The 26142-nt window shown below is 36.5% G+C and overlaps 1 protein-coding gene across 1 annotated transcript in view; it reads right to left on the reverse strand.

Moving 5' to 3' along the window:
- MYO3B (myosin IIIB) overlaps window positions 1–26142 on the reverse strand; it is a 167375-nt gene that overhangs the window by 123535 nt on the left and 17698 nt on the right. The window contains exons 6-7 of the mRNA XM_066554040.1: window positions 22601–22746; window positions 1630–1695 (exon numbers count right to left, since the gene is read on the reverse strand). Coding sequence (XP_066410137.1) covers window positions 1630–1695; window positions 22601–22746 — 212 coding nt within the window. The remainder of the gene's footprint in view (window positions 1–1629; window positions 1696–22600; window positions 22747–26142) is intronic.

The raw sequence follows: 26142 nt of genomic DNA on the forward strand, positions 1-26142 counted from the left end.
TTGATGATGAGGAAGTAATTATGCAAAAGTAAATAATAATCCATATGATTAATAAGATACAATTTCAATATATAAAAAACCTCAACAGAAAAGATTAAAAACAAGTTTAGCCATGAAGTATTAACATCTGACTTGTTTTATGACCAGTGCATGTTGAACTAAATGACTGAACAAATGCTAAGAAATGTTTCACAGAGTTTTTTGTATTGTTCCAAGGCTCAGCAGGGACTTCTAAAAGGGAAGACACCAAGAAAGGAAAACTTACATAACAATGCTGAAGGTTAATGCACAATGTTCCTGACACAGGAATGCAATCTTATTTACCAGGTGCAGTGATTTTCTAAAGCACAAGTGGAATATAATCCATTAGTACTGGCCCCCCCAGAATATAGACTACAGCCTTTAAATACAATGCAACCAATGTTTTTTTATACAGAATGAAATTTATCCACCACTTGGTGACCCTTGTACTTAAACACAGAATCTGCCATAGATGCCAATGTTACCCTCTGTAAACAAGGACATGCATTATGGAGAATCAGAACTTGGATCAACCTGCTCTAGAGGAATGTACTTCTGCTGCCTACACTGAAGAGATTCTGAGTTACACTGCAGCAATAATAATAACATCCTTCCTCTGTAGGTCAAACATTACACTGTATCTCACCTTCCTGTCTACTTAAAGATCAGCATAGTAAAGAACAGCGTTTTTCACAGACTACTAATAGAATTTGCATTAGTGTTTTTATTTTCAACTTCTTCTAAAATGGAAGGACATTACTACACAACTACTTGAAAAAAGTATCAGGTAGGGATATTGTACTCTGCAAGTAATTGGATACACCAAGGAACAGAACAGATTCAAAATGCAGATGTGCATATTTACAAACCTATCTTGAAAAGTCAGTACTGACAAGTGATGTTATAGTAGTATTCACCACATTACACAATATGGGCTGTAATTGGTTCCAATGAAATATTGAAGAATATTAAAAATCACTCATAAAAGTGGCAGTAAGATTTTTGAATACAATGCTAGTAACTACTAAACCATGATTTCCTAGTGTCACTGTAAAAAGAAAAAATGAAAGCAAAAGCATATTTGCATATTTTAGTTTGAGGACAGCTGCATTCATCATGCTCTCCATACTATTGATGCTCAACTAAATACATATAGTGCCTATATATATATATATATATATATATATATATATATATATATATATATATATATATATAACCTACTGAACCTTACTGAAGTGGAAAAAAGGCATTTCTTTTCCTTCTTATCTTTCAAATTCTTATTTTAAATTGACCAGTAGTTATTTTCACTAATCCTTTTTTTCCTCAACACAAAATTTCAATGGAAAACTATCAAGGAAATCAGGTATATTTTATAAATCTGTTCCAGGTCCATCAAAATCAAGAGACACTCAAATGAAGAAAATTATATAAGAAGATCAAACTGTGCTGTAAAGCTTTTGAAAAGTGAAGCATGGTCTAGAATTATGAAAAGAAAACTGTAGTCAAAAACCTACAAAAGCACTAACTCCATGAGAAAATTCTGTTTTCAGATTGGCACACATAGGTCTTGCTGAATAAGCTGTTTTAAAAGGAAAAAAAACTCACTGTGAAATGAAATGGTTGAATCCTCTGCACCATTTTTCAGGATGTAGCAAAGTAGGTGGAGGGTTTCTGTAAAACAAAGATTTGAATTTAAAAATGTTAATGTTATCTCACAGATCAAAGATGCTCCTGGCTCCAGCAGGGAGAAAATGATACTTGAGAAAGTAACAGTTAAATTGTCTCTGTGATGCCTTGAGATGCATGTTGGTTTTTTCTTGCTGTTGCTTATTCACTGGCAGCTCTCTTTTCTTGTCCTTCTCCTTTTATGTCAACACCTTTGAAGCTGGTAGTCAGTACACCTCTCAGTGTACTTCCCAACCTATCCCTTTCAATTCAGCCTGACTGAAAATGCAATATTAACCTAGCCATCAAACTACTTTAACCCTTTGCCCAAGATCACTTATTCTGATCAAAACTTTTAAAGTATGGATAAGAACGACCTGTAGGATTTTCAGTCTGGCTTTCAATCTGTATTCAGTTTGAATGACACTGTAAACTCTAGAACTGTTAAAAATAGATGCTAATTTTAAACTGACATCCAGCAGACAGTAGTTTTATATTAAATAGTAAGACAGCCTTTGTAAAAATAATTTTTCAACTCTAATACATTCCATGGTATTCCATTTGACACAAAATTCCTTTCCTTCCTGATTTTTACCTTACAATTTAATTACATAAACATACAAAGCAAAACCTACAGGTTATATTAAGTGAACCAAATTTTAAGAGGCTCAAATTTAGGAGGACCAACTTACAGCAGGAATCGTTCATAAAATCATATATTATATTCTACCATGTTATCCTCCAGAGGTTTCCTCAGCACCTTAAAATTTGCTAAATACTGAAGCCTAATTGAACATTTTAAGATTAAACTTGCAGAGGTCTCTGATGAAACCTTAATGATCTATCTTTTGCTGCATTTGAGGGTCACATATTACTGAACTGGCAGGGAAAAACAATCACAGTAAGACTTCTTCCACAACAGAAACACATAATAATACTGTGGATTATATAACAAATCACATCATTTATACTGTGGCCACATTCCACAGAATAGCATTGCTTGGAAACATCTCACAAAACAAAAAGGAAAACAGCATAAGCAACATAAATTAGTGCTGATTTGCTCAATAGTCAGGAGTTTTTCATGCATATTCATCGAAAAATGAGCTACATTGAACAATTACTCTAAAAAATGCAAGCAAATTGGTTAAAAAAAAACTGCTACATGGCTTTGTAATAGATAGACCATTTTGTTCATCTGCATTTTTTCAAAACAAATTCAGCCAAAAAATTGCACTGCAGCATGACAAGTTTGCTGAAATTACTATCTTATTACCTTTCTCTTTTGCTTCAGAAGACTAAAGGAATTTTCTTCATGAAGTGAAGAAATCCAGAAAGTCTGAGATGTGTATTACTTAGCAAATGTGTTATTAAAGAAAAAAATATATCATTGGTTATTTTCAATGACAATAACACTTCATGGTTGCCTCCCCTTCACCAGGCTCATATGTTTATGCACATCACAGAATGTGACTTTTTTACAAGCATAAAAAAAAAAAAAGACTATTTCTAGGTATACTTCTAGAAAAAAAAATCCTATATCAAAGAAAGGTAAACTTTAAAAACATCTTTTTTTCTATAATAAAAATGGTTATAAGCCCAGACATCCCACATATGTGACCACTGCAAAGAGTTTTAAGAAACAGCCAGCTGGGGTTACTGTATGTTTCAGTCTTTACATTAAAGGAGTGGTACTCTATCAGACATCTGGATTCTGATGAACAACCAGCTTCTATTATGCTGTGAAGTACAGTGTATTTCCTTTTAGAATTATACTAGCACTGTCTACTGAATATTTACAGTGAAGTTTTGAATTTCATTGCAAAGCAATTTGCTTTTTCAAAAGCTCAATTACTATTAATGAAGTATACAGTTTTGCCTTTTCTATTTACAATGTTCCAAAAGGTTTTCCAGATGGTAACAATAGTGCTGACAAAAAAGCAGATGGGTTTGGAGGCTTTGTTAACAATCTCCCAAGGAACTTTCTGAAAAAAGATGCAGAGATACTTTACATTAGTTGCAGATGTTATGATGGAAACAAGTGGGATTTCATCATGGAAGAACAGGTCAGCAGAGGACATGTCATTTAGGAAATACAGTTTGTCATTTGCAGGTTAATGATTAATGGAGAAAGCCATTTTTTAACCATACAGAACATTTTTTATCTAACAAATTACTGAACTACTAAGCTCTCACTGATAGCTACTCTCTTTGGCTGACCCAAATCAACACAACCAAGGAAGGAGTAACTACAGATGTTATCTTGATACTTTTGTATTTGTTGATAGAAGATACTATGTTATTCTTAGTGCTTTTGTAGCAAAGCCATTCAACTCTGTACCTAGACAACTAAAAATTCATGTTTCAGGTACTCCATGTGCAAAATTAAGCTGATAAAGTCAGAACCTTAATTCATTAGCATCTGTAATTACACTGGTTTCCCTTGGTGAAAAGCATTACTTTAACTACAAAGTAAAAAATCAGTGCATCCTTTTCTGGTATCACGTGAATAAATGATTTCCAAAAAGAGGTATAAGGACATCAGCTTCCTACCTTTGCTTTGCCTAAGACACTAGCAACTGTTTTGTGGTGATCCCAGAAAACACCATGGCTTCCATGGCACCTCTGGAGGGGCACTTCTGCAGTAAAGACTCTAAGTTCTAGGGTAATAGGAAAAGGCAGAAATGTAAAGGTAACTCTAAACTTTTTCCATAAGCACACCCGGTCTTTTGCAGTTTGAAATTAATAAACCATTAAGATCCCTCCAATTCATATCCTGAGTCATATTTCATTAAAGAGAAAGGTAAAACAACTCATTTGCATCATCAGATGCTAAACCACAGAGAAACAACATTTACCTGATCACTTCAGCTCAAGGATCAAACTAGGGCCATTTTGGATTCCAGACTGTGTTAATTCTATTATTTGGAGTTTTGTGGCTTTTGTGTACTTGCACCAGCCAACATCATTGCATTTCGTCAACACCTGACTATTTCTGCAGCACTCAAAACACATTCATAGAAAAACTAAAAACCTACTTCTCATTAATTTGCTGACATAACTTAATCTACTTTTTTAATGTAAAATTAGAACACTCTGCACTCTTTCAATCATTTTTGCCACAAGCTCAAGCACAATACAGTCTTATTTTCTATCATATTTGATGGAAATTGTGAGACGTAGATAGGAATATTATTGGGAAAAGCAGCTATAATTGGGTTTGTCTTTTGAAAATGCCCTCTTTTGATGCAAGATGAGTAATCAACCATTTATTTCCCAACTTTGTCTTTTTTCCTTTAGTTCTTTCTATAATTCCTAATTAGTCACAGAACTACATGCTCTATTTCCTTACTCTAATCACTGCCCTTGTGAGTAGTTTTTCTATCCTTGTATTCAGTGCTCTCCACGGTCACACTAATGCTGTTTTTCACTGAGAGTTTTGCTTCAGCAAAGAAAGCAGGGTTGAGACTGTACAAGACACCCATACAGGGGAACAATGCTCCTTCTAAGGACAAGAAGACATTGGCAAGCTTATCAAGCAAGAACTGCCGCTGAATTCTGACTGATACACACACAGCTGTACGCTGGAAATATTTTAATCTATACAGCTTTATGTGTTCCCATCATTCAAACTGGCTCCAAAGTCAGTGCCTCCAAAGTCACAGCTGGTGAGGCAAAATTGGTCATTTTACCACAGTAAGGCAAATGATGCAGTCCAGTGAGCACCACTCATCCTTTACAGGTTAAACTGTGAACCTAATTACAGATCATGGATAATAAATATTTGTTGATAATGAGAAAAAAGAAATATTTCCATTTATTATAAAATTTTAAAAACTGAAAACACATCTACTATTTTTAAAGTACTTCAGTAAACACATTCATAAATTTTACCAACAGAAATCACGACAGTGCCTCCAATTACCAAACTGCAACTGATCAACCCACCACATTGTTTCTAATGAGAAATTAGCAGATGAATAACCAACACCTGTCACCATTACAGGCTCTGACAATCACCACCCCCCATAAGCTGAACTATTCTTCTAGCCAGCTGAAGAGACTACAGTTCTGTTGACAGTTTCCTAGGTTTATACAGAGCTAGTTTTTACAAAAAAATACACTTTTTGGGCATATTTCAAAACACTAAGTGAATAAGATTTCCTTACAAAAGAAAAAGGATTATTTTATTAAAATACATGAATAATTGACAATAATTAATACCATATAAATTCTCCTACAAGTTTAAAGTCCTGCCACTCCAGAGCAGGACTCTCCACCTTGTGTAATCCTCCAAAAATAACCAGGTAATTCTCAAAAGAGCTCAGAAGATTTCCTGATACACTTGGTTTGTGGCCCATTCAAATTAATAAGAGGTGTTCACTGATCTGAAAGAAAATTTCAGACCCTAAACACTCTCCTATTCATCTGTCTCCTACTAAAGTCCACTGAAGTTCAACTGACTTCCATTAATATATTTCACCAAAGTCCACTCAGCAGGAACCAGTGTACTGTTATCAGCTCTGTGAAGTTAAGATAGAAACTGTAGAAACTTGGAGAAGTGGAGAATCAGTACAAAATCATCCCTGTATATAGAGGCAGGCCTTTGAAGTTGCTTTTAGGTTGCTTTTAGTGGAAAGATATCACCAATCTGAATGCTGTTACATGGAGCCTCCATGGCTGGGAGCCACAGCAGCAATTGGCTCAAGAGACCAGGAGATCAGAAAGAACACAGGATTTACAACAAAACTGGAAGCTATATCAGAAACACGAGACTGCAGCAAAATAGCTCCAGATCAGTGCAATTGTCTGCCAACTGAGTAGTCTAGGGGGATCCAAAGTGCACCAGTCTAGAAACATTTCACTGCTGTACTTTGTAGCCAATGTCTCATGAAGCAGATTGAGGGATCCCATGATTATTAATTTTCCCGAGTTTTGGCCCACCATCCCATCACTCATCACTGGTATTTTCCTTTTCCCTCTTTCAAGCTAAAGTTCAGTCAATGAGTCCTTGCTAGCTCCTCTGCTAGAGCTCTTTTCTTCCCCTTTGAGAGAGGCATATCCCCTCAGGTGATAGTAGACAAGGTGTTGAACAGATCATCCCATGGTCAATAAACTCACATTTTTTCCAATTAAACCAGTCTCAGAGCCATGCATTGACCTGATGGATCTGCCTATTCTTATCAATATTATTCCTTGTTACTGGAAGGATTCACAAAATCACTATCTGTGCTCCTGATCCTTCAATCAATTGTCTCAAGGCCCTGAAATCTCTTTTGACTGCCCTCAGATTTCTATTTTTTATTTCATCACTGCCAGCTTGAGCAACCAATAATGGACAGCCATTAGAGGTCCTTACTAGACTGGAAAGTCTTCCAGTAATGTCCCTTTCCTGAGCCCCTAGGAAACACTGGTAAAATTATCTTTGTTCTCTGAAAATGAAAGATGCAGTACATCCTAGGGGAAGATTGGAGGAAAGGGGCAAGAAGGAGTATGCTCCTGCTGAGTTTGCTCTCCAAACACCTTTTCACCAGCAACTGATTCACTTCTAAACACTCTCATCTCCTTTCTCACTCTCCCCCCCTCCCTCTTCTCTGAGGACTCCTTTTCTTCTGTAAATATCTAATACAAAAGTGTTAGCTTACAACCTCTCTTCTAGAATTATCAAAGCCATATATATCTATTCAAATAATGTTTAAGCACCTTAATTCTAGCAAGGCTGTGCTGTTTTAAACCAAGACCAAAATCTACTGAGGGAAAAGAATTGGTTAAAACCAAGTGGAACACAAGACATTGCTGCCTCATTACTGAAACAAAAATATTCTCCTTGCTTAAGTATTTTACTATCTTTTAATTACAGAAACAGAGTTATCTGATATTCCCCCTTCACTGGAATTTTCCATAGGCTATACACAGTTACAGAAGTCTGGACTCAATCCAACAGCATATGAGGAATTTATATTGAATTGAAAGTTAAATAGACTGCAGGATTCTAATTACCTGGAAAGGTCAAGGGTAGTAACACACTTTTTTGGCTTTGGTTTTTTTGCTTTTTTTTGTAATACAGGCTCCTGATCTAGTAAAAACCAGACTGGTTATCTGTTTTTCCCTCTCTCAGAAGAGAATGATGGCTATGTAATCTATAACACATTTGCTTCTTTTTGCTTATGTTTTTACATGACTATTAATTTTGTTGCCACTAAGTAGGTGACTTAGCAGATTAACAATGAAATATGGGCTAAGCTGCAAAACAAATTCAAACCCACCAATGAACAAAATATCAACTAGCTCTTTAAAGCACATTTAAATCAAAATTTATTCACAAGTCTCCTGCTAATAATAGTTCATCAGGCAGAAAAATAATGAGCAAAAATAAATGGTAAAAGGTAGTCAGTTCCAGAATTAGGCACAATCTCCTTTTGACTGTCAAGATTCACTTTATGCATTGCCAAAAGAGAGGTGCTTCAGGAAGACTAAAAACAGGCTGTCAAAAGAGGCTTTCTAAGAAACCTCCATCACAGGAACAATCTGTGATTCAAAATGCTATGTATCTGATAAACACCATCTTTAAAGTAATGAGTACAGACAGAAAAATGTGCTAAGCACTCTAAATTATCTTGAAGGTCAAATAATGACCTTCAGAAAATGTATCAAACCAAATCTCAGTCATGTAATTTTTTTAGTCCATACAAACAGAAAGAAATAGATGAAAAAGTATTGCAAAGTGTTCTGCTTGGGAACATCTGGATTATCTTTGACTTTTTCCCCCGAACACTGCAATTCACAGGCCACTGGTTTCAGTCAGATTTGGCATCTGCAAGGTTTCATTAGCCTTTTTCAGAACCTGACATGGCATCATTTATTTCTGTCATTTATTCTTCAGTTTCCAGTTTCAGTTTCTGGCTTCACTGAGACAGAAACAAGTGTTTCATTTCAGAAATATTTTTGGACAGAGGGGAAAACATACAGCTTTGCATTCCAGTGGTCAACCTTCCAACCAAAAATTCAGCATAATTGACTTATAATTATGCTTTGTTACCTCATTTATTCACAGAAGTTTCAGAGAGTTAAAGAGGCACAAGCAAATTAAGAGCAATTGAAACAGGGGAAGTAATAGTAACAATTTTTATTTATAACCAGTTCTCATCTTTAGTGCAATGTAGTATTTTGCTTTTCTATTAAAATCATTGCTCTGTGAATTTGCAAAGCAGTAGAATGTCAGTTGCCAAAGAAATGAAAATAGGACAGCAATACTTCTGTGCCTGACTGAAATACATATGGTGGTGTCTAGACACTACACTCCTGTAGCTGGAATATTAAAATACTGCAATTACACAGCATATTTGTAGAAATTTATGGAGAAGTAAAATATCTTCTTACATCTTAAAGTGAAAATCCCACTGACAAATTTCTAAGGACAATTCCTGAACTGTTCAATTCACACTCCCACTGTACATTAGCCAGTGGAGTGAGTGGGACCTGCCTGAAAGCCCTGCCCAGTAAAGCAGATCCACTCTTGGAAAGCTAAAAGTTGGCTCAAGAAAGACACAGAGGGATGCTACAAACTGTTTCTTGTAAGCATAGGAAGATTGCCAAGGGAAGAACTAGACCATTTGGAGTCTGCCACGGAACAGTATACCACAGTCCTGTGCTCCTGCTGAGATCTCCCTCCGCCCAGGAGGGCAAAGGAGAGCAAAGGCCCTGTCATGCCATGGTGACTCTTACTTTCAAAGAGGAAGACACCTTCTTCTCCTTCCATTTCACAAAGACAAGCATTTTCTTAGTTGAGGCTCTACAGAAGTACAAATAAACCTAACAGTAACCCCATAAAAGAAGTTTATTACCACGATTGATGTGACTGGTACTGAACATGCCATTCAATCATTACACTCAGCAAAAGCAAGCACTTAAACCCTGCACTTTCAAAGGAATTAAGGATCTTTGTCTGTTATGACTCAAACTTTATTACGTTTTTCAGCTTAGTATTGTATGAACTGGTATTATTCTGATAGCTCTACCAGTCTAGTTCAGAAATAAACACTTGCAGAAGTAATACATTAGTTCAAGGTGGCGCATTTCCAATGGACCATTAGGAGGATCATTATAAATATTCTGAAGCAATAGACTGAATAAGTGCTGAAACCTAAAGAAATGTGCAAGATGTGTAGGAGTACAATTTTTTTAAAAAAGGAATTATCATTTAAGGGAATATGTCTTCTGAGCAAGAGGACTGGATGTGGAATGAAATTTATTTGTTCCCTCTCCTATTCCATCCAATAAGCTTTATTCTAAAATAGTTAAATTTTGTCTGTTTGAAAAAACCCAACCTGTAAGGCTTAGGAATACCTGTACATTATATCTAGGGTGAAGACTAATAAACATAGCATGAGAAACATGAAAAAATTATTCATTACCAAAAAGGTCCCATGACTGCAATTCCAATAAACCCTCTCTTAGGCAGAACTAAATGACAATAATACAGTAAGACTGAATCCCAATAAACCTGTAAAGATGCTAATTTAAAACTCATGTGCTTCTTGAAACAGTTGGACAGGCCATGGAAAATATCTTGGGGAAAATATTGACTCATGTAAGCTGGGGAATCTAGGAAAGGATAAAGGTAGCTCAACCACATGGAAGGTAAGAGCTGCTACTGATGGATGTAAGGTGTAGCAGAGCAATTGGTGATGCAAGAAGAGCCCAAAACAACCACTACAGAACTGATCTATTAAAATATCACGGAACACATGAAGACCAAGAGGGGTGATTTTTTTATTTAATGCAAGATTTAATCTTCACCTCATGGTGAATATTCTATGGTAAGCTCTGAAAAGAAGTATCTCCCAGATAAGTTTAAGAATTCAGAGAAAATGAATAATTGAAAGAAGCAATGGTGAATAACAGACACAGGACAAGGGAACATTTTGAAGATGGGAAGCAGCACCTTGGCAAAAGGAAAAAGACAATGCCAAGGTTGGGAAAAATATCAAAGTACTAACAAAGTGAGAAGAGCAAAAAGTAAAAATGAGGGACAAAAAAGATGATAAAGACAAACAAACCAAAATCCCCAAAGGCAAATATAGGATAGACAAGTACAAATACATCTACAATAAAAATAGAGGGTATAAGATGGAACACAATTCTTTCTTCCTTCTGAATTTCCTCTCAGTAATTAATTATGAGTAACTAAGGTGATTACATACTTTTTAACATGATATGAGCACTCAATTTTAAATAACACACAGAATGGCTAAACAAAGAAGAAAATTATACTTCCATAAACTCAGATCTCTGGTTTTGTTGCAATTTAAGACTTTTTTGTTCATTTTGTGACCCCAGACAGTTCAAGCAGATGCTGCCTGCTCTAAAAGTCTGACGTGTTTGTGAGCTGGCAACAGATCATGGATCATCAACTTGCCCAATGAATCTACCTTATTGTAATTCAAGACATCTTTATCCAGCACTTGTACTAATATGTGAACAGTCTGATAAGAGGGAATCTGATATAACTATACTGGGAACGAAGAAACCTAGCAGTCACAATTTAGCTATATTAACTGAACTAAACTGCATAAAGTCAATCCCTTCAGTCAGCCAAGTAGAAAGATGAAAGATGTTACTACTATTTTTTTCCTAATGCTCTCAGAGACTGTGGTGCTGGATGCCAAAGCAGAGATACCAACTCACTCAAAAGGAGAAATGTTCCTTTCTCCTGTCGCTGTCCAAGCTACTGAAGAAAGGTTTGTACAGAAAGAAAAGTGAGTGCTCCCTTTCCAGGAGCACAAGAATTGCTTCGTTGCTTGCTCTGTTCTCACAGACATACCTTTCTCTCTTTTTTTTTTAAATACAGCTCTTATTCATGGGATCTCAACATTCATTTGCCAAGTAGATTAAAATGCCAGTCTTCAAGATCTTAGATATAAGCAGGGCCATGTTCAAGTTACCTTTAACTTTTTTTTGGATACACTATGAAAATGCTGACACTTTTTCAATAAAGCAAATATAGACCTCTGCAAAAAAATTACATGTGCCTTGGAAAATTCACTTGGTTTTGATAAGTTTTACCAGGTTTTTTTCAGTCTTCAAACCTTTTATACCTTTATATCTGTATGCTTTCAATGCAAATTTTTAATGGTTACTAGCAACACTAGACAAATTAGTCCAGTAATTGTTTATTCAGACAGGCTAAGTAAGTAAACTATCCTGTTTACTACTTAAATTCCTCCTGAAACCCCTATATGGGTGAAGTGAACATTTTTCCCCACAGCACAGACTAACACAGGCTGAAAAGGACCTCAGAAGGTCTCTATTCCAACCTCCTGCTCAAAGCAGGACTATTTATGAGCTCAGCTCAGGTTTCTCAAGGCTTTATTTTCTCAGGTCGTCACACTTCAAATTCATTTTCAGTCAATTTTCAGTAGGGACTCTTCAGTTATCATGGAAGTCAGCACTTTGAAACCCAGCCCTTGAACATGGCCATTGCTTTGTATCCCTACCCTCCCAAGATCAGATTTAGCCATATATAAATACTGAATCAGCACAGAACCAACTTACAGACCATTGCACCAGGCCTTCATCATTATTTACCATTTTCCCCCTCTTCTATTTCCTTTCTCCATTCCCTGCTTGCTATTTCTTCCAACAGTACTGTAACATTTGTGAACCTAGCATTGCAAAGTCATTTAATCTGACTACATTCCAGTTTGTTCACATGTAAAATGTGGCCTCTCTGCAGAGAATGCACTACCTAGAGCCTTGCCAGGGAGTTTTTCCTTGGCCTCATGCCAGTTGTGGAAACTTGCACCTCCTGTAGGAACTCTTGGGAGAAGCTGCAGTACAAGAGAAATCTAAACGGCATTTCATGATCATGAAATAAACCCACTAAAATCATTATTACTACCTGAATACTGGAGTTATAAAGATTTATGACCAATGCCTATTCCAATAAATATTTCTTTAAAAATTTTATGAGTTCTAACTTATGACTATATCTCTGATAGGAAAGAAATATAAGCTGCTAATTGTTAATAGTAAATGTGCATGTATGTGTAGTGCATTATTACTGCACTAATCTTGAGTAATTATTAAATATACTGCATAAAATCTTAACATTAATCAAACTGATAAATGCAACGAGTAAATCAATACCTTTCAATGCCCAGCTCCTTTTCACCAAATATGTTTGCAAATAAAAATTGCTTTTTATTGCATATTTCTGAAAATTACTTCAGAGAGCAAAGCACATATGCATTTGGTCTTTTTATTACAAAAAGATAACCAACACACATTCATTATGATCCTAAGGATAATTACAATCTTGCTAGAATGTAGCTAGTACCTAAAAAGTTCACTTTCTTGTTCTTCTGCTTCTATCAGCCAGTGAATTAATTCCTTTATAAAATGAACATCAATATTCTATTTTGAATAGAGAAAAGTCATCTGTTTTTCAACTACCTCCCATGAAAGTCTCTGGAACTGCCAAATGTACAAGGTGTCTTATTCACTCAGCAATACCAAACTATGTGAAGAGATTATCTTTTGTTCATGCAAAAATCTAATTTCATTTACTTGGCTCAATTCATTATAAATGATGTGGGCTACTGAACTCCAATATTAAACATAGGCTATAAAGCTTATTTTGGAACCCCACAAGGCTAATGGCATGTAGTGATGTTTCACTTCTTTAGGACTGCACTACAAACCAGAACAGAATTTTATATCTTTCCTTCAAACATTAAGTTCTAACTTGTATTTCCAAGGCATAAGTACAAGAAGTTGCCTGTACACCAAGGGCCCTGCAAAACCACCTGTTAAATGAACAATAACTCAACAGAACACGAGGCTGTGTTTTGCATGGGCAGCAATCTAGGGATAAAGACATATGCAAAAAAAAAAAGATGTTTGACAAGGTAAGACATCGCAGGCAAAATATTAAAGTTTTATGAATGAAAATTTATAGCTTTGATATGACTTTCAACCAAGACACTGTTCCAAACTTCCAAAAAAAGCAACTTTTTTGCAGTCTCCTCTTTTTCCTTCATGACTGACAGATAAGCTTTATCACCATTTCCTATAAATGCCTCTCACTAAAATTTAGTCACACACACAAGAGACTGTATGGTCTGAGTAACCTGCCAGTCAGCATTACAGCTCTGACACCACAGAACTGTCCAATCAGAAAGCAATTAAAAAGGGGAGTACAGGTTTTCTGCCATGCAACAAAACTTTAATTCAAACATCACCTTTTCCAAATCCACTGCAAAAAACCAAACACCTCTCTGGACTAAAGCATGAAGATGGTTATCATGTGGCACAGCCACAAGGTGAGGTAGGCAGACTATGGATGTTTGATAGCCAGGAAGTCTAACTCATCCAGTATTTTCCTCTGGCAGCACTGAATACAAGTCTCTTGTGAAACTAGACTTTAATGCAGAGCTCCCCTCAAGGAAGTTCAGTGTAGGAACATCATGTGTCCTCCACTGTGGGTAAATCCCATGCCCAAAAATAACATCATGCTATTTGCAGCCTTTGTATGCAGCTGCAATACTTGGCATTTGGGGGCCACAAAAAGGAATCAATAAGGAAATAAATTTTCCTTCTTTCCAGTATTTAGAGAATTTAGCACAGTAACTAAGGCTTTATTTGCTTGCAGCTGTTTCATAGGAAAAAAAAGGGGAGGGGAAAGGAAAAACACACAAAAACCCACAGGAGTTCACACAATTTAAATCCTGAAGGATCATTTTAAAATGGAAGCAGAGTGCAATTTTAACAGACCCTAAGTAGTCTGCTTCATGAATGTTCACTTAATACCAGACTATGACATTCTTAAAATTTCAAGCAGGGAAACCTCCTCTGGTTACCTTGGTGATAAACTGAAGACAAAATAGCACATAATTGTTGCTGATGTCACTGCTCCCAATTGTTTCCAAGGTTACAGAGTACCTAAAATAATTGTGATGTTTCATTTCTAGACTGTATTTGAAGCCCATTTTCTGTACCCAGTAAATTGTTTAGTACTGCAGGTAATCTATCTAAACCTTATCTATTAAGCATCAGCAGCCTCTCAGCAACCTATGGTAACAATGTAGGCTTATATGTTGAAAATATAGCTACCTAGTTGTTTGCTGAGCAACTTGACTCCTAGACTATCTTAATTATTTTATCCTAAGAAATCTATCTCTATAACAATGTATATCAATCAATCATAAAAAAATACCTGAAGATTAAATGTCTCAGGGCAATGCAATATTACATGTGAGCTATCTACCTGAAAGGATGCTATTCCCTGGGGTAAATAGTGGAAAATTGGTTGTGAGATTTTCTCACAATCTTCAAACTCATTTTAAATGCAGAGCACAAGTATTTTGCTGCACTAGAAATAAAAAAGCAGCCATGCTACATCTTCTCCATTGCAACCTCCACTTTACTGTGCACCACAGCATGAATCTCCTTAAAAATCAGTATATACTCTGTGTAAGGATTACACTGACAGTATTACTGCCAAAAGACAACTACAGACAATGCTGTTAACTACTGCAGTCCTGTCAAGAAACAGGGAGCAGTTTTCAAAGTACACTAAAACAAACATAATTTTAGTCTACAATAATAAAAGCAAGACTTGCTAGGTCAGCTCTATCCCCTAAATCTGACTGAAACATATTTCAAATCCTCACTTCTGAAGGAGACAACTGTAGATGTCCATCTCCCACCTCTCCTCCTGCTGGATGTGCCTTTCATCACATGATTGCTCTCAGACTGCAAGGCTTGACCTTGTCAGCAAGAAATTTTCCACTAGAGCAAAACAAAATGGCATTCACAGTATCTTAGCAGTCTGTTATTACTTATGCAATGGATTTTGAAAAGTAATAATTTACTTTAGAAACTGGATGACTAAAACAGTTTATATGCATTTAATGCACAAAATTAACTGCATATGGAGTCACTAAAAACATCTGTCAGGCATCTCAGCTTCTACCTAGGGTTTAGAGGCAGTTGAGTGCAGCATGGAGAGCAACACAGAGCATCAGAAGAGATTATTTTTTACTTGCTCAGAAAATGGTTGAGAGCTGAGCACATTTATTTTCACAATTATTCAAGTTTCTTGATGAACTCATTTCAGCTGCATACATTTTAGCTCTTCTGTGTTCTAGAACAACTATACTGGCAGGAAACGTTTGGTGAAACAGCCTCTTTTAAATAAGCACCAAAGAACATACCTATAAAACAGTACCCTTCTATTCATGAGGAAGCCAGTTGGAGGAGAGACTCTTAATGAATCAAAAATCAGAAACATACTGTGCAGGCAAAGTCCTCCTTAATAGCTAAAACAGTAAATGCTTACAACAGACTATTCAACAGCAAGGCACAGAGCACAAATTAGAATTACTTGCTGAAATTAGGCTATGAATACATATGAACAAAGAGTGCACTTGCAAAATCAAATTCTATCTGTAAATGACTTACAAAAAGGAAGAGAAAGACAAAATCAATGAGAAACAGGCAGTTGTAGATAAGTTACGTGATAACTGGACAGTTAAAGGAAGGAAAGGAGAGAAATTGCACCAAGATGATTTAATTTTAGGGCTAATTCCCTATTGTCTTATGTAATATATAAAAATACTTGTAATATTCTACCACTTTCTCAAATATATTAAAATGTCACAAGGTAAATGGAAAACAGACCCCATTTTGCTATGATATAGCTGCTAACTGTATACACTTCAATTTCTAGATCTACTGCCAGACTTAAAAGCCCAGTTATAGATGCATGCTTGGAACAGTCTTAGAAATTGCTCTCTGCTTCTTAAATAAAGATGATATAATGAAGGTAAAAGTACTACAAGGCACTCATTACTCTGTTAAACCCTGGCACAAATCTATTTGAATCTGATATTTAAACCCAAGGATGCATTTGATGTTTTATCAATTCACATACCTGTTAAGAATGAATTAGTAATGAGTAAGTCCTGCACATCCTTATAAGGGCAGAGCCCTTGCCCTGAAGGCTTTTGGCACTGCTGCATACTCTGGAACAGTGACAGTAACAATACTAAAATACATTGTCCTCTTAGCACAAAACTGTTTCTCTGTGGACTTAACACATGTACTGCCAAATCATACAAACACCCACATCCCTACATCCACCACTAGAGGTGTACTGCAGGGGTAAAAATGGTCCAGTCCCATTCAGCATCTTCATTAATGATGAGACAGAGTGCACCCTCAGCAAGCTTGCTCATGTTCCCACCTGTGAGGAATGGCTGATACACCACAGGGTTGTGCTGCCATCCAAAGGGAAGGAACCTCAACAGGCTGGAGATACAGCAAACAGGAACCTCAGAAGTTCAGCAAAAGCAGTGCAGAGCCCTGCAGCACTTTCTGGGGGCTGATCACCAGGAAAGCAGCCTTGCACCACAGGAACTGGGGGCTCCAGTGGACACTGGGGTGAACATGAGCCAGTTCTGTGCCCTCGTGGTAACAAAGGCTGCTGGAACCCTGGGCTGCCTTAGGAGGGGGGTGGGCAGTGGGCTCAGACAGGTGACCCTGCCTTCCTACCAGCCCTGCTGAGGCCACATGCAGAGCACTGTCCAGTTCTGGCCTCCCCAGTAGCAGAGAGGCACAAAGCTACTGGAGACAGTCCAGCAAGCAGTCACTGGGATTGATCAGGGGACTGGGGCATCGCTCACATCAGGAGAGGTTGAGACAGGCAGGATGGTTTAGCACAGAAAAGAGAAAGCTCAAAATGGGTATTATCAATGTAGAAATACATGAAGGGAGAGTGTAAAGAAAACTGAGCCAGGCTCTTTTCAGTGGTGCCCAGATGACAGGGCAAGAGTTGATGTGTGCACACTGAAACACAGAAGGTTCAGTCTGAACATCAGGAAATATTTTTTCATTGTAAGTCTGACTGAGAACTGGCACAGGTTGCCCAGACAAGATGGGAGTCTCCATCCTTGCAGATATTCAAAGCTGTATGGACACTGTCCTGGGCAATCTGCTACAGATAACTCAGGTTGAGCAGGACAGCTGGACAAAATGACCTCCAGACATCTCTTCCAACCTCAACCATTCTGCGATTCTAAGGAAGAAAATACAGCCAAGCACACAGACTTTCTGACATTTTCAAAAACATATCAATGCTTCACTTGCTGTGAAACCAGTGAAAAATAAACACAGAATGGAGATTTAAAGCATTGTAACAGAAATAAAACACAAAGAGCTTCTTGGAAATTCCACTAGCTAGCCAACAACACATTTGGGGACTTAAATAATTTTGAAAATCTAGTCATATTTCCCTGGGTTGAGATTGTATGACAAGTCTGTAACCTCCTGAAGAATTAGTAGTGGTCTTTCCAATGCCTAGTCACAGACCCATCCCTTTTTTTCCAGCTAGAGATAGACTATTCTTGAACTGCTTTACTATTCATATACCAACTAAGGAGAATCCCAAGGACATTTAGTTCTCATCACTAAATGTAACATGTCACCTTACATTTTTATTATTTAGAATTTTCTGTAAAACCATAATCACAAAATAATGGGGATCCAATGTATCAGACAATAACATATTGTTTCAAAATCAGCTTATTCCTCAGACAATTAAACATAGCTTTTACAGACACCATGATGCCCTACCTATAACCATAGGCAGACTCTGGTCTTCTGAAGTCGGTTAGTCACATTGCTGCAACTACACTTCACATTCCTATTCAGAAATAAACAACATTGTGCTCTGAAACTTCTATTCGTGATGTCAAATTATTTACCATAAGACTATTTTCAGCTTATTCCTTTAATTACTTTAAACACTTCATATTAAGTAACTAAAATTGTATTAATTCTTTTGGATTTTGTTTTACAAAAACAACCAACTCTCAGCTATATTCTCCTACAACACAGGCTTATGTTTCTTTACCATTCCAAGCAACAGCAATAAAAGTGTATGCTACATGATATATCACGATCATGTCAATACCAATGCAGATGGCAAAATTACAGAAAAGTTGGAATATGAGAGGCTGCAATATGAAAGGCTGTGCTAGAAAATGTTAGTATTTCAAATGTCCCCACAATGGATCTTAGCTGCCCAGATGGATGACACTACCTGCAGTACACCAGATGCCTCACAGGTACACACCAAAGCAAGGTAAAGGTGCAATGGGCTGTATCACAGTCACTCTATCTACTGAAATTATATTCCATTGTCTATTCTCTCTTGACATGATCATACCTTAAAAATGACTGTAACCGAGTACTCTTGAAGAACTTCTTTGGAGTTTATTTACCAACATTAACAGGTGAGTGTATGGTGGCACAGAAAGTATGAAGATACTGCCTATTTACAAACTACCGTGAAGCTGAAGTTGCAATGGGGTAGGAGGTGGTTTGATCCTGCTGGATGCAGATCAGCTGCTGAAACAGTCAAGCATCAGTAAATTCAAACTAATAAGTACTCCCAAGAGCTGTAAGTCTCAACACAGTACAACACAGGTTAAGAACTGCACCATTCAATGACTGCTCACAAGCTCAATTCCATTTCACTCCTGGCTATTTAACATGAATTAATGAAGCATAATAATTTTAAATGAAATTTCTCAGATTTTGTGAGTTAGAAAATCAAATAGCCATTTTTTTATCAATTTTAAAACAGGTGCCTTCCACTGCTCTCAGAAGAACACTTGAGTGATAGACATGAGTGAAGAATTTGGGTTAATTCCTGTTAGTGTTAGCTCTTAGGGTAACCTAGAAAAATTGCTCTTTACCATGTCCCTGTAAAAAAGACTATATATAAAGAGACAAATCCTGAAAAGCAGGATCTTTGCAACATGATCTGAAATCCTCACTTTATACTAGTACATACACTCCAACTACCCTTTTCAGACTACAACATGCCATCTTTATCTCCTCTTTGCCACATGATTTTTTATAGCCATTACTTTTCAAAATTTCAATCAATTGGCTGTGATTTGTCATGATACCCTAAGAGATAGTACTGAGATGATGTAATATTTTTCACAAGATAACACCGTTTGAAGAATTTATGGACCTATTTTACTTTAAAAAGCTTAGGTGTAATGGTATTTGAGAATCTTTTATTTTGTAATATTTTTGCCAAAACCGACACACCTAAGTAGTGACAGCAGATGGAAGAGGTTAAAAGTATCAACTCCCAAATTACCAACTTTGCTAGGCCACCTTCCTTTCATAATTTAGACCCTTCTGTTGGAGATTTGAAAATATATTCTAGGCAGATGACACGTTAACAGAATAATTTCATGGTTCAGTATCTTCGCAGTATGATTTATCTCATCTCTAGGCACTGGAGGTCCCTTTTCAGGAGATTTATTAGTTAGAGCCAAGAATCCATTTTGATGAGAGAAAATATGTGCATTACTGCAAAACAGAACCTTAACATTTGCTCTAAGATAATGGCTCCTTCTCATTAGTTTTAAGAAAAATCCCATGCATGTGCTATCACAACTGTTTCTAAGATAATGCACCTTCATACAACAAAATGTTCATGAATGAAAGAGGTTTTTTATATCTGCATTAGTCCAGGAACTTGTATCCCCTGCTCTTCTAAACCTACATAACATACATAGAAATAAGGTCCAGAGTCTAATGAAACATCTAACTTAAAAATTAACTAACATTTTCCTTTTCACTCCACTTTTGCTATTGGGTATTTGCTGCAGACAAATTTTGTAGGACAAGAAAAGTTTAACCATGGGAAGTTGCTTAAACATCTGGTTCACAGCTCAGGCCATATTATCAAAAGTATGAAGCTTATACTTAGATATCTTAAAAAAAACATTATGTTTTCAAAAACACTTAGCAGGCAGCATCTCCTGTTGTGAAACACTAGTCAGGCTTTGAGGGAAGTGCAGCACAGTGGGATCACCTTTCTTATGCCCAAGTTGAAGTACTTGGTGATTTCTGAGGGTTCACCTGTCCTCTAGAAATAAGATATTTTGTTGAGATAAATTCAGTCCCCAATCACATTTTATGTTGCTTGACCCAATGATAGAAAATCTGAATTTAAATGGGCATAAGACACCTTCTCTTCCCACAATGCCTGGTCCAAATTACATAACGCAGACGTGAACCTGGAAGCAGTTAAGTTTAACAGAAGTCCTTGACTTGAGTTCTACACAAGAAGATATCTCCAAAGATCTTGAGGGTATCCAACTGCTCTGACGGCCAGTACAAAACTATTCATCTAATGGTTGATTCAAATCCTATAAAGTCGAAGTAAAGACTCATTGATTTACATTATACTTATTTAAGACTAAGGTCTAGCTCTGCTGCTCACTATGTTGAAATTCAATGCCAAGGCTAAAAGCACAATTGCCTCTCACTAGAAAAAAAGTGAGACTAAATGACTAAGCTGACATAGAAACTTGACCATTTGAGAATGGAAGAAGTCTACAGAAACACACACAGACATTTCTTATGCCATCCAACACTCATCATAGTTCACATCATCTAATAAGAATGTATAGTTAGAAGCAGCAGGGCCAAAGCTCATATAATGCACAGCAGAGGAAAATATCTCAACTTTAAAAATGATGCTATTCTATTTGGTAAATGTACACATTATTTGATTAATCAGATAGATAATTCACCTTTGTTTTACTATGTCATACAGAGATGCAACAGCACATAGAGAAATAGGTAATCTGTAGACAGAAATCAAAGACTCTACATGCTCTCTTTTTTTGTATCCTCCTATTGCTTGCTCTTACTTTTGGTATCACTTCTGTCCTCTTAAATGGTTTTGAGCACTGATAAAAATTTTTAATATTGTTTTAGTAATCTGAAGCCTCCCTTGCCTTTAAGTGCCCAGATACGTTTTACACTCATGAAAAGGCAAGAAGATAACTGCTGCTTCAGGATAAATAATTTTGGAGAGTGGTGGTAGCTCATGTCTGAGCTGGGGAGAAGGAGATAACTGTATGAGCCAGAACTCAGCACAACTGCATCTGCATATAAATAGACTTAATCAGAAATGCAAATTGCAATCAGATGAAATTTTAAAAGCCTATGATAACTGTGTAGATAACAAAAGGTCAAATACTTGTATTGCTGAAGGTTTTAAACTGTTAGGTAAGTGGTGATTCTTCATTAGCCAAAATGTGGAAAACACCAGTACATGCCAGCCTAATCAATGATGGACAATTTCTATATTTCCTCTATTATTACAACTGTTCTGTTGCTAAACTCTAGTTCACACTGTCAATCTCACTTATTCAGGAAGACTCAGTGAAATGAAAACAAATGAAATCAAATATAGACAGTATGAAATAATACAGATAATTTACATATGACTATATATAGAAAGGAATTTATATCCCTTTTTCAAAGCTAATCTAATATAATTCATATTGGATTGTCCATGGATGACAATCCAAATCTTCAAATTTTAACATCCTCAGGTAAAGGAGAAAATAAATTATGACTACAGTTTGCTGCCAGACTGCTTCATAGCACTGTCAAAATTGTATGTTTTTCTTTTACAGTAAAACAAGCCCAAGGCTAAGGAATAATATTTGAAAACATTATTTAACAAATAATGTTAAATAAACAAATGTTGGCTTCTCCATTTGAAATAAACGTTTTCATCAGCAGTAGGTAAGAAAAGTTCTGTTGGAAGGAAGGTACCTGGATATTATATGATTTTATATTCTAAGATTAGAATAAAATAAATAAGTCTTTATAATTTCAAGGAGTTCTAAATAAAAATTATTGTAGAAGACAGACTGAAAAAAACCCTTTAACATTACAGATTTTTATTGTCTTTTTGTAGAAGAGATTCGCAGGATTTTAAGCAAAAAAATTGCCAAATAGTTCTCCTTTGAGTAGACTGCCTTTGAACAAACTAGTGAGTGAAGAGAGCCATCTAGTGCCATACCTTGGAATTTTAAAAAGGGTTTTCACCGGATGCATGTCAAATAAAGGAGGGTCTCCATCCCCCAGTTCAATAGCTGTTATTCCCAAGGACCACACGTCACATCGAGCATCATATGAGTAGTCATACTGCTGCTCACAAGCAATGACCTATCAGAGGAGAAGCAGAGAAAGCAACGCTTTAATCTAATTTGTAACTCGTGTCATCCAATATAGCATGAAAGTACTTTTTTGAGTCATGTCTAAAATGCTATGCAGCTATCAAATCCCTATCATTTTTGCCTGTATATACCAGACAAAAGAAACATCACAAAAAGGTAACAGCAAATTAGAACTTCTCTTTGTTTGTTTTCTTTAAAAACAATCTCTCTCTTTTATTAAAAAAATACATTAAGCTCCACGGGATGCTTCAAATATCTATACAAAGAACATCAATAATAAATTCTTTTTTGAAAGAATGACTTACAGGGACCTATTATAAAAGCAGAGAACCCTATTGCTGTTATTCTTATTAACTTCCATGACTATTCATGAGGATAGACTGATTTGCACAGCTGGTTTTTAGATAAGGATATTCCATCAGAAATTTCTGCCCTTTTTCGTTGTTGTTTGTTTGTTTTCCATTTTGTTTTGTATTACTGCATTTGAGTAGTTTAAAAAAATCTTAGGTAGAAAACCATGTACCTTGTCTAAGAAAAATGGAAGCAGGCAGGAATCTCTCCTTGGATATCAGAACTGTTTTACATCACAGACTTAATGCACACTTCTGGCCAACTCAGTGATCACGTTCTAATACACTAACTATTCATGTCAGCTGAATCTAAATGCCAGATTCAAATCAAATTTTAAATTTAGCCCTTATATTTACAAAAGGATGAGACAAAAATTGCAGCTTCACTGCAATAAAATCGTAATTTTATTATGATTTGGAATTGTGTCTCAAGTTTGTCTTCCCAAATCTCATCAATTAAACAATTACTTTAAAATAATTTGTTGGATCCTGGCACATTGCTAGTAAAAGCTATGAGAAAAACCATGGAAGTTTATAAAGTATCTTTAATCATTTGTACTTAAGATAAAAATAACATGTCCTAGGGTGGCTGTACCTATGCTCCAGAAGAGATTTTATATTTTTTTAACTTCTGTATTACTTCTCCATTCCTGTGGTCGGGCTTCAGCTTGGAACAACACTTTGCACAGATTGCAACATGCAAGTCAGCAACGTGAGTAGCTGCTGGCAGAGTCACCTGTTGTAAGAAAACCTTTCCTGGAGAAGCTGCTAATTCCATCTTAAGCTCTTAGTTACTTTCTCCATAAACTGCACCTAACAAAGGCATTCCTGACCCTGGTAGTGATTCTATCCAACATGCCCATAGAAATTCTGTCTCTTATTTGGGACTCATGACCCCACTGTAGTGCACTCAGCATTTATTTTATCAGAACAGAAATCAGGGTGTTGAACACAGTTAAAATAATACTGAAATGTTTGGGGGTGGGGGAGGTTTGCATTAAAGTTGCACATCAGTTAATTCCTTTTCTTTTCATAGGGCAAACCAGTCAAGAAAAATGAAGATGCTTCCAAATTTTTTATCAATGTTTTGACAAGTGTTAAGATCACTCCTTCTCCTCATTTTTTTCAGTTAGTATTCCAGAGAAAGGGGAAAAATGAAAGTCATGACCACAAAATAGGATTCCAAGATTTTTTCCTTCAACTTGAAGAGGCAGAGCTTTGTTAGTTAATCTGGTGTTTTTCAAAATGGTCACACAAAGATCATTTCTCCACCTCCCTTCTCTTCATCAGCAATGCCACACACATAGCTGGTCTCCCCTATTCAAAGATATCATGATCTTTCCTTATAAGCACATCACAATTGCTTCTAACTACAGGACAATGACAAACTTTGCTGTATATCTTGGTCTTACAAAGTTTAACAAACTACACTAGTAAGTCTTAGAGCTTTTTTCATCTTCACAATGTATTACCTACCAAAGAGAAAGGACTGTATAACACATCTTTGTGTCTTCTGCTCCACACCTAACCGATACACCTCTAGTACATGGCAGTATAATGACACTATGGCAAAATACTGCCATTCTAACCTAGGGGAATTGGACACCATTAGATTCTCCTCCATTCTATTATAGAGGCTATGGTGATTATTTAAAAAAAAATATTCCCCTTAATATATATTCTTTTATAAAAGACATTCAGCCAGTGGACCATACGAACGAGCATGTTTTAGACCATTAGCTTGACAATAGTGAGATGAGCCTCACAGAAGAGATACAAAATTAACCACTGTCTTCACCCAACATGCAGAATGTACATGCATGTAACAATCACTTTGGTTTGAAACAAGTATTTAATTTCTGTGGAACTTATTATTAGAATCTTGCCAATTTATGTACCCCTTGGAGAAAGGCAGATGCGACTAACTTCAATTTTTAAAACACAAATCAAAATTTTCAGTTTTTTCCTTGATGAAAGGTGTGCATAAGCAGTTTGCTTAATGTGTTGACAAGAGAGTGTAGCAGAGCATACTCTCTTGCAATGTGAAGAAGAGAGTGTTCTTTAAGTCACAGTTTCCAAGCCAGCCAAGTCCTCAGGAATGCCCCAATCCTGTATTTCCTTGAAAACTATTGCTACTCCCTGCAGAGCAAAAATCTCTAAGAGACAACCAAAAGGGGCTATTGACTTATCTTTCTTTATATTCCTGTCTCTATCAGGAACTCAGAGACGCTTTTTTTTTGAAACATCTCTACTTTTCATTGGAGTTTTGGAGCTGAGAGTACCACTCAGCACTGCTGAGGCCTGCTCTGCCCAGTGGGGTATGAAGAAAGAGAGCCCAGAAGACATGATCTGAAACTGCAGAACATGCTTCTCCCTTTCTTTCCTTGTGCAATGACAGCACATTTTCACCAATTTGGTATCCAGCAAAATCCTCCCCTGCTTGTAAAAGTGAAACAGAAGACACAGTTTGCTTTGCTGCAAACATTTTGTTCATGGCAAAGCCTCAGAGGATGATGTAGCTAATCTTGAGATTTGCTAGAACACATCATAGGAATAAACACCAAGTCTTTCACTTCAGCATGGGCTGGCTGCATGCACACAGTGGCCTGGGTTGCTAAGGAGACAGGCTGTCATTTTTGTTTTAGTTGTAATTTCATCACGATTTCATGCCCAGTCATACTGCTGTAGGTTGAAAAGCATTCAAACACCAGACAGAGAAACAGAAAGTGGTTGTCAACACTAATTATGCTGAGGGTCACAATGGTACAGAATGAGGGGATAGGGAATTCACAGGTCTGGAAAAATTGTACATAAACTAATCAGTCACACTAAGTGGAGGGAATTTAGAGAAGTCAGTGCCTAGGCATTCTGTGTAATTTATAAGTTGTACAGAAACACAAAAATTCAGAGACAGACAAGATGACATATCTTGACAAGAAAATTTTATATTCAAGGATATAATTCTGCCTGTTCTGAAATCAATATAAATATTTCTCTGAACTTCAGCAAGTGCAGCAGCAGATCAAAGGTGGATT

The sequence above is a fragment of the Molothrus aeneus genome, chromosome 7 (genome assembly GCF_037042795.1).
Source record: "Molothrus aeneus isolate 106 chromosome 7, BPBGC_Maene_1.0, whole genome shotgun sequence".
Lineage (NCBI taxonomy): Eukaryota > Metazoa > Chordata > Aves > Passeriformes > Icteridae > Molothrus > Molothrus aeneus.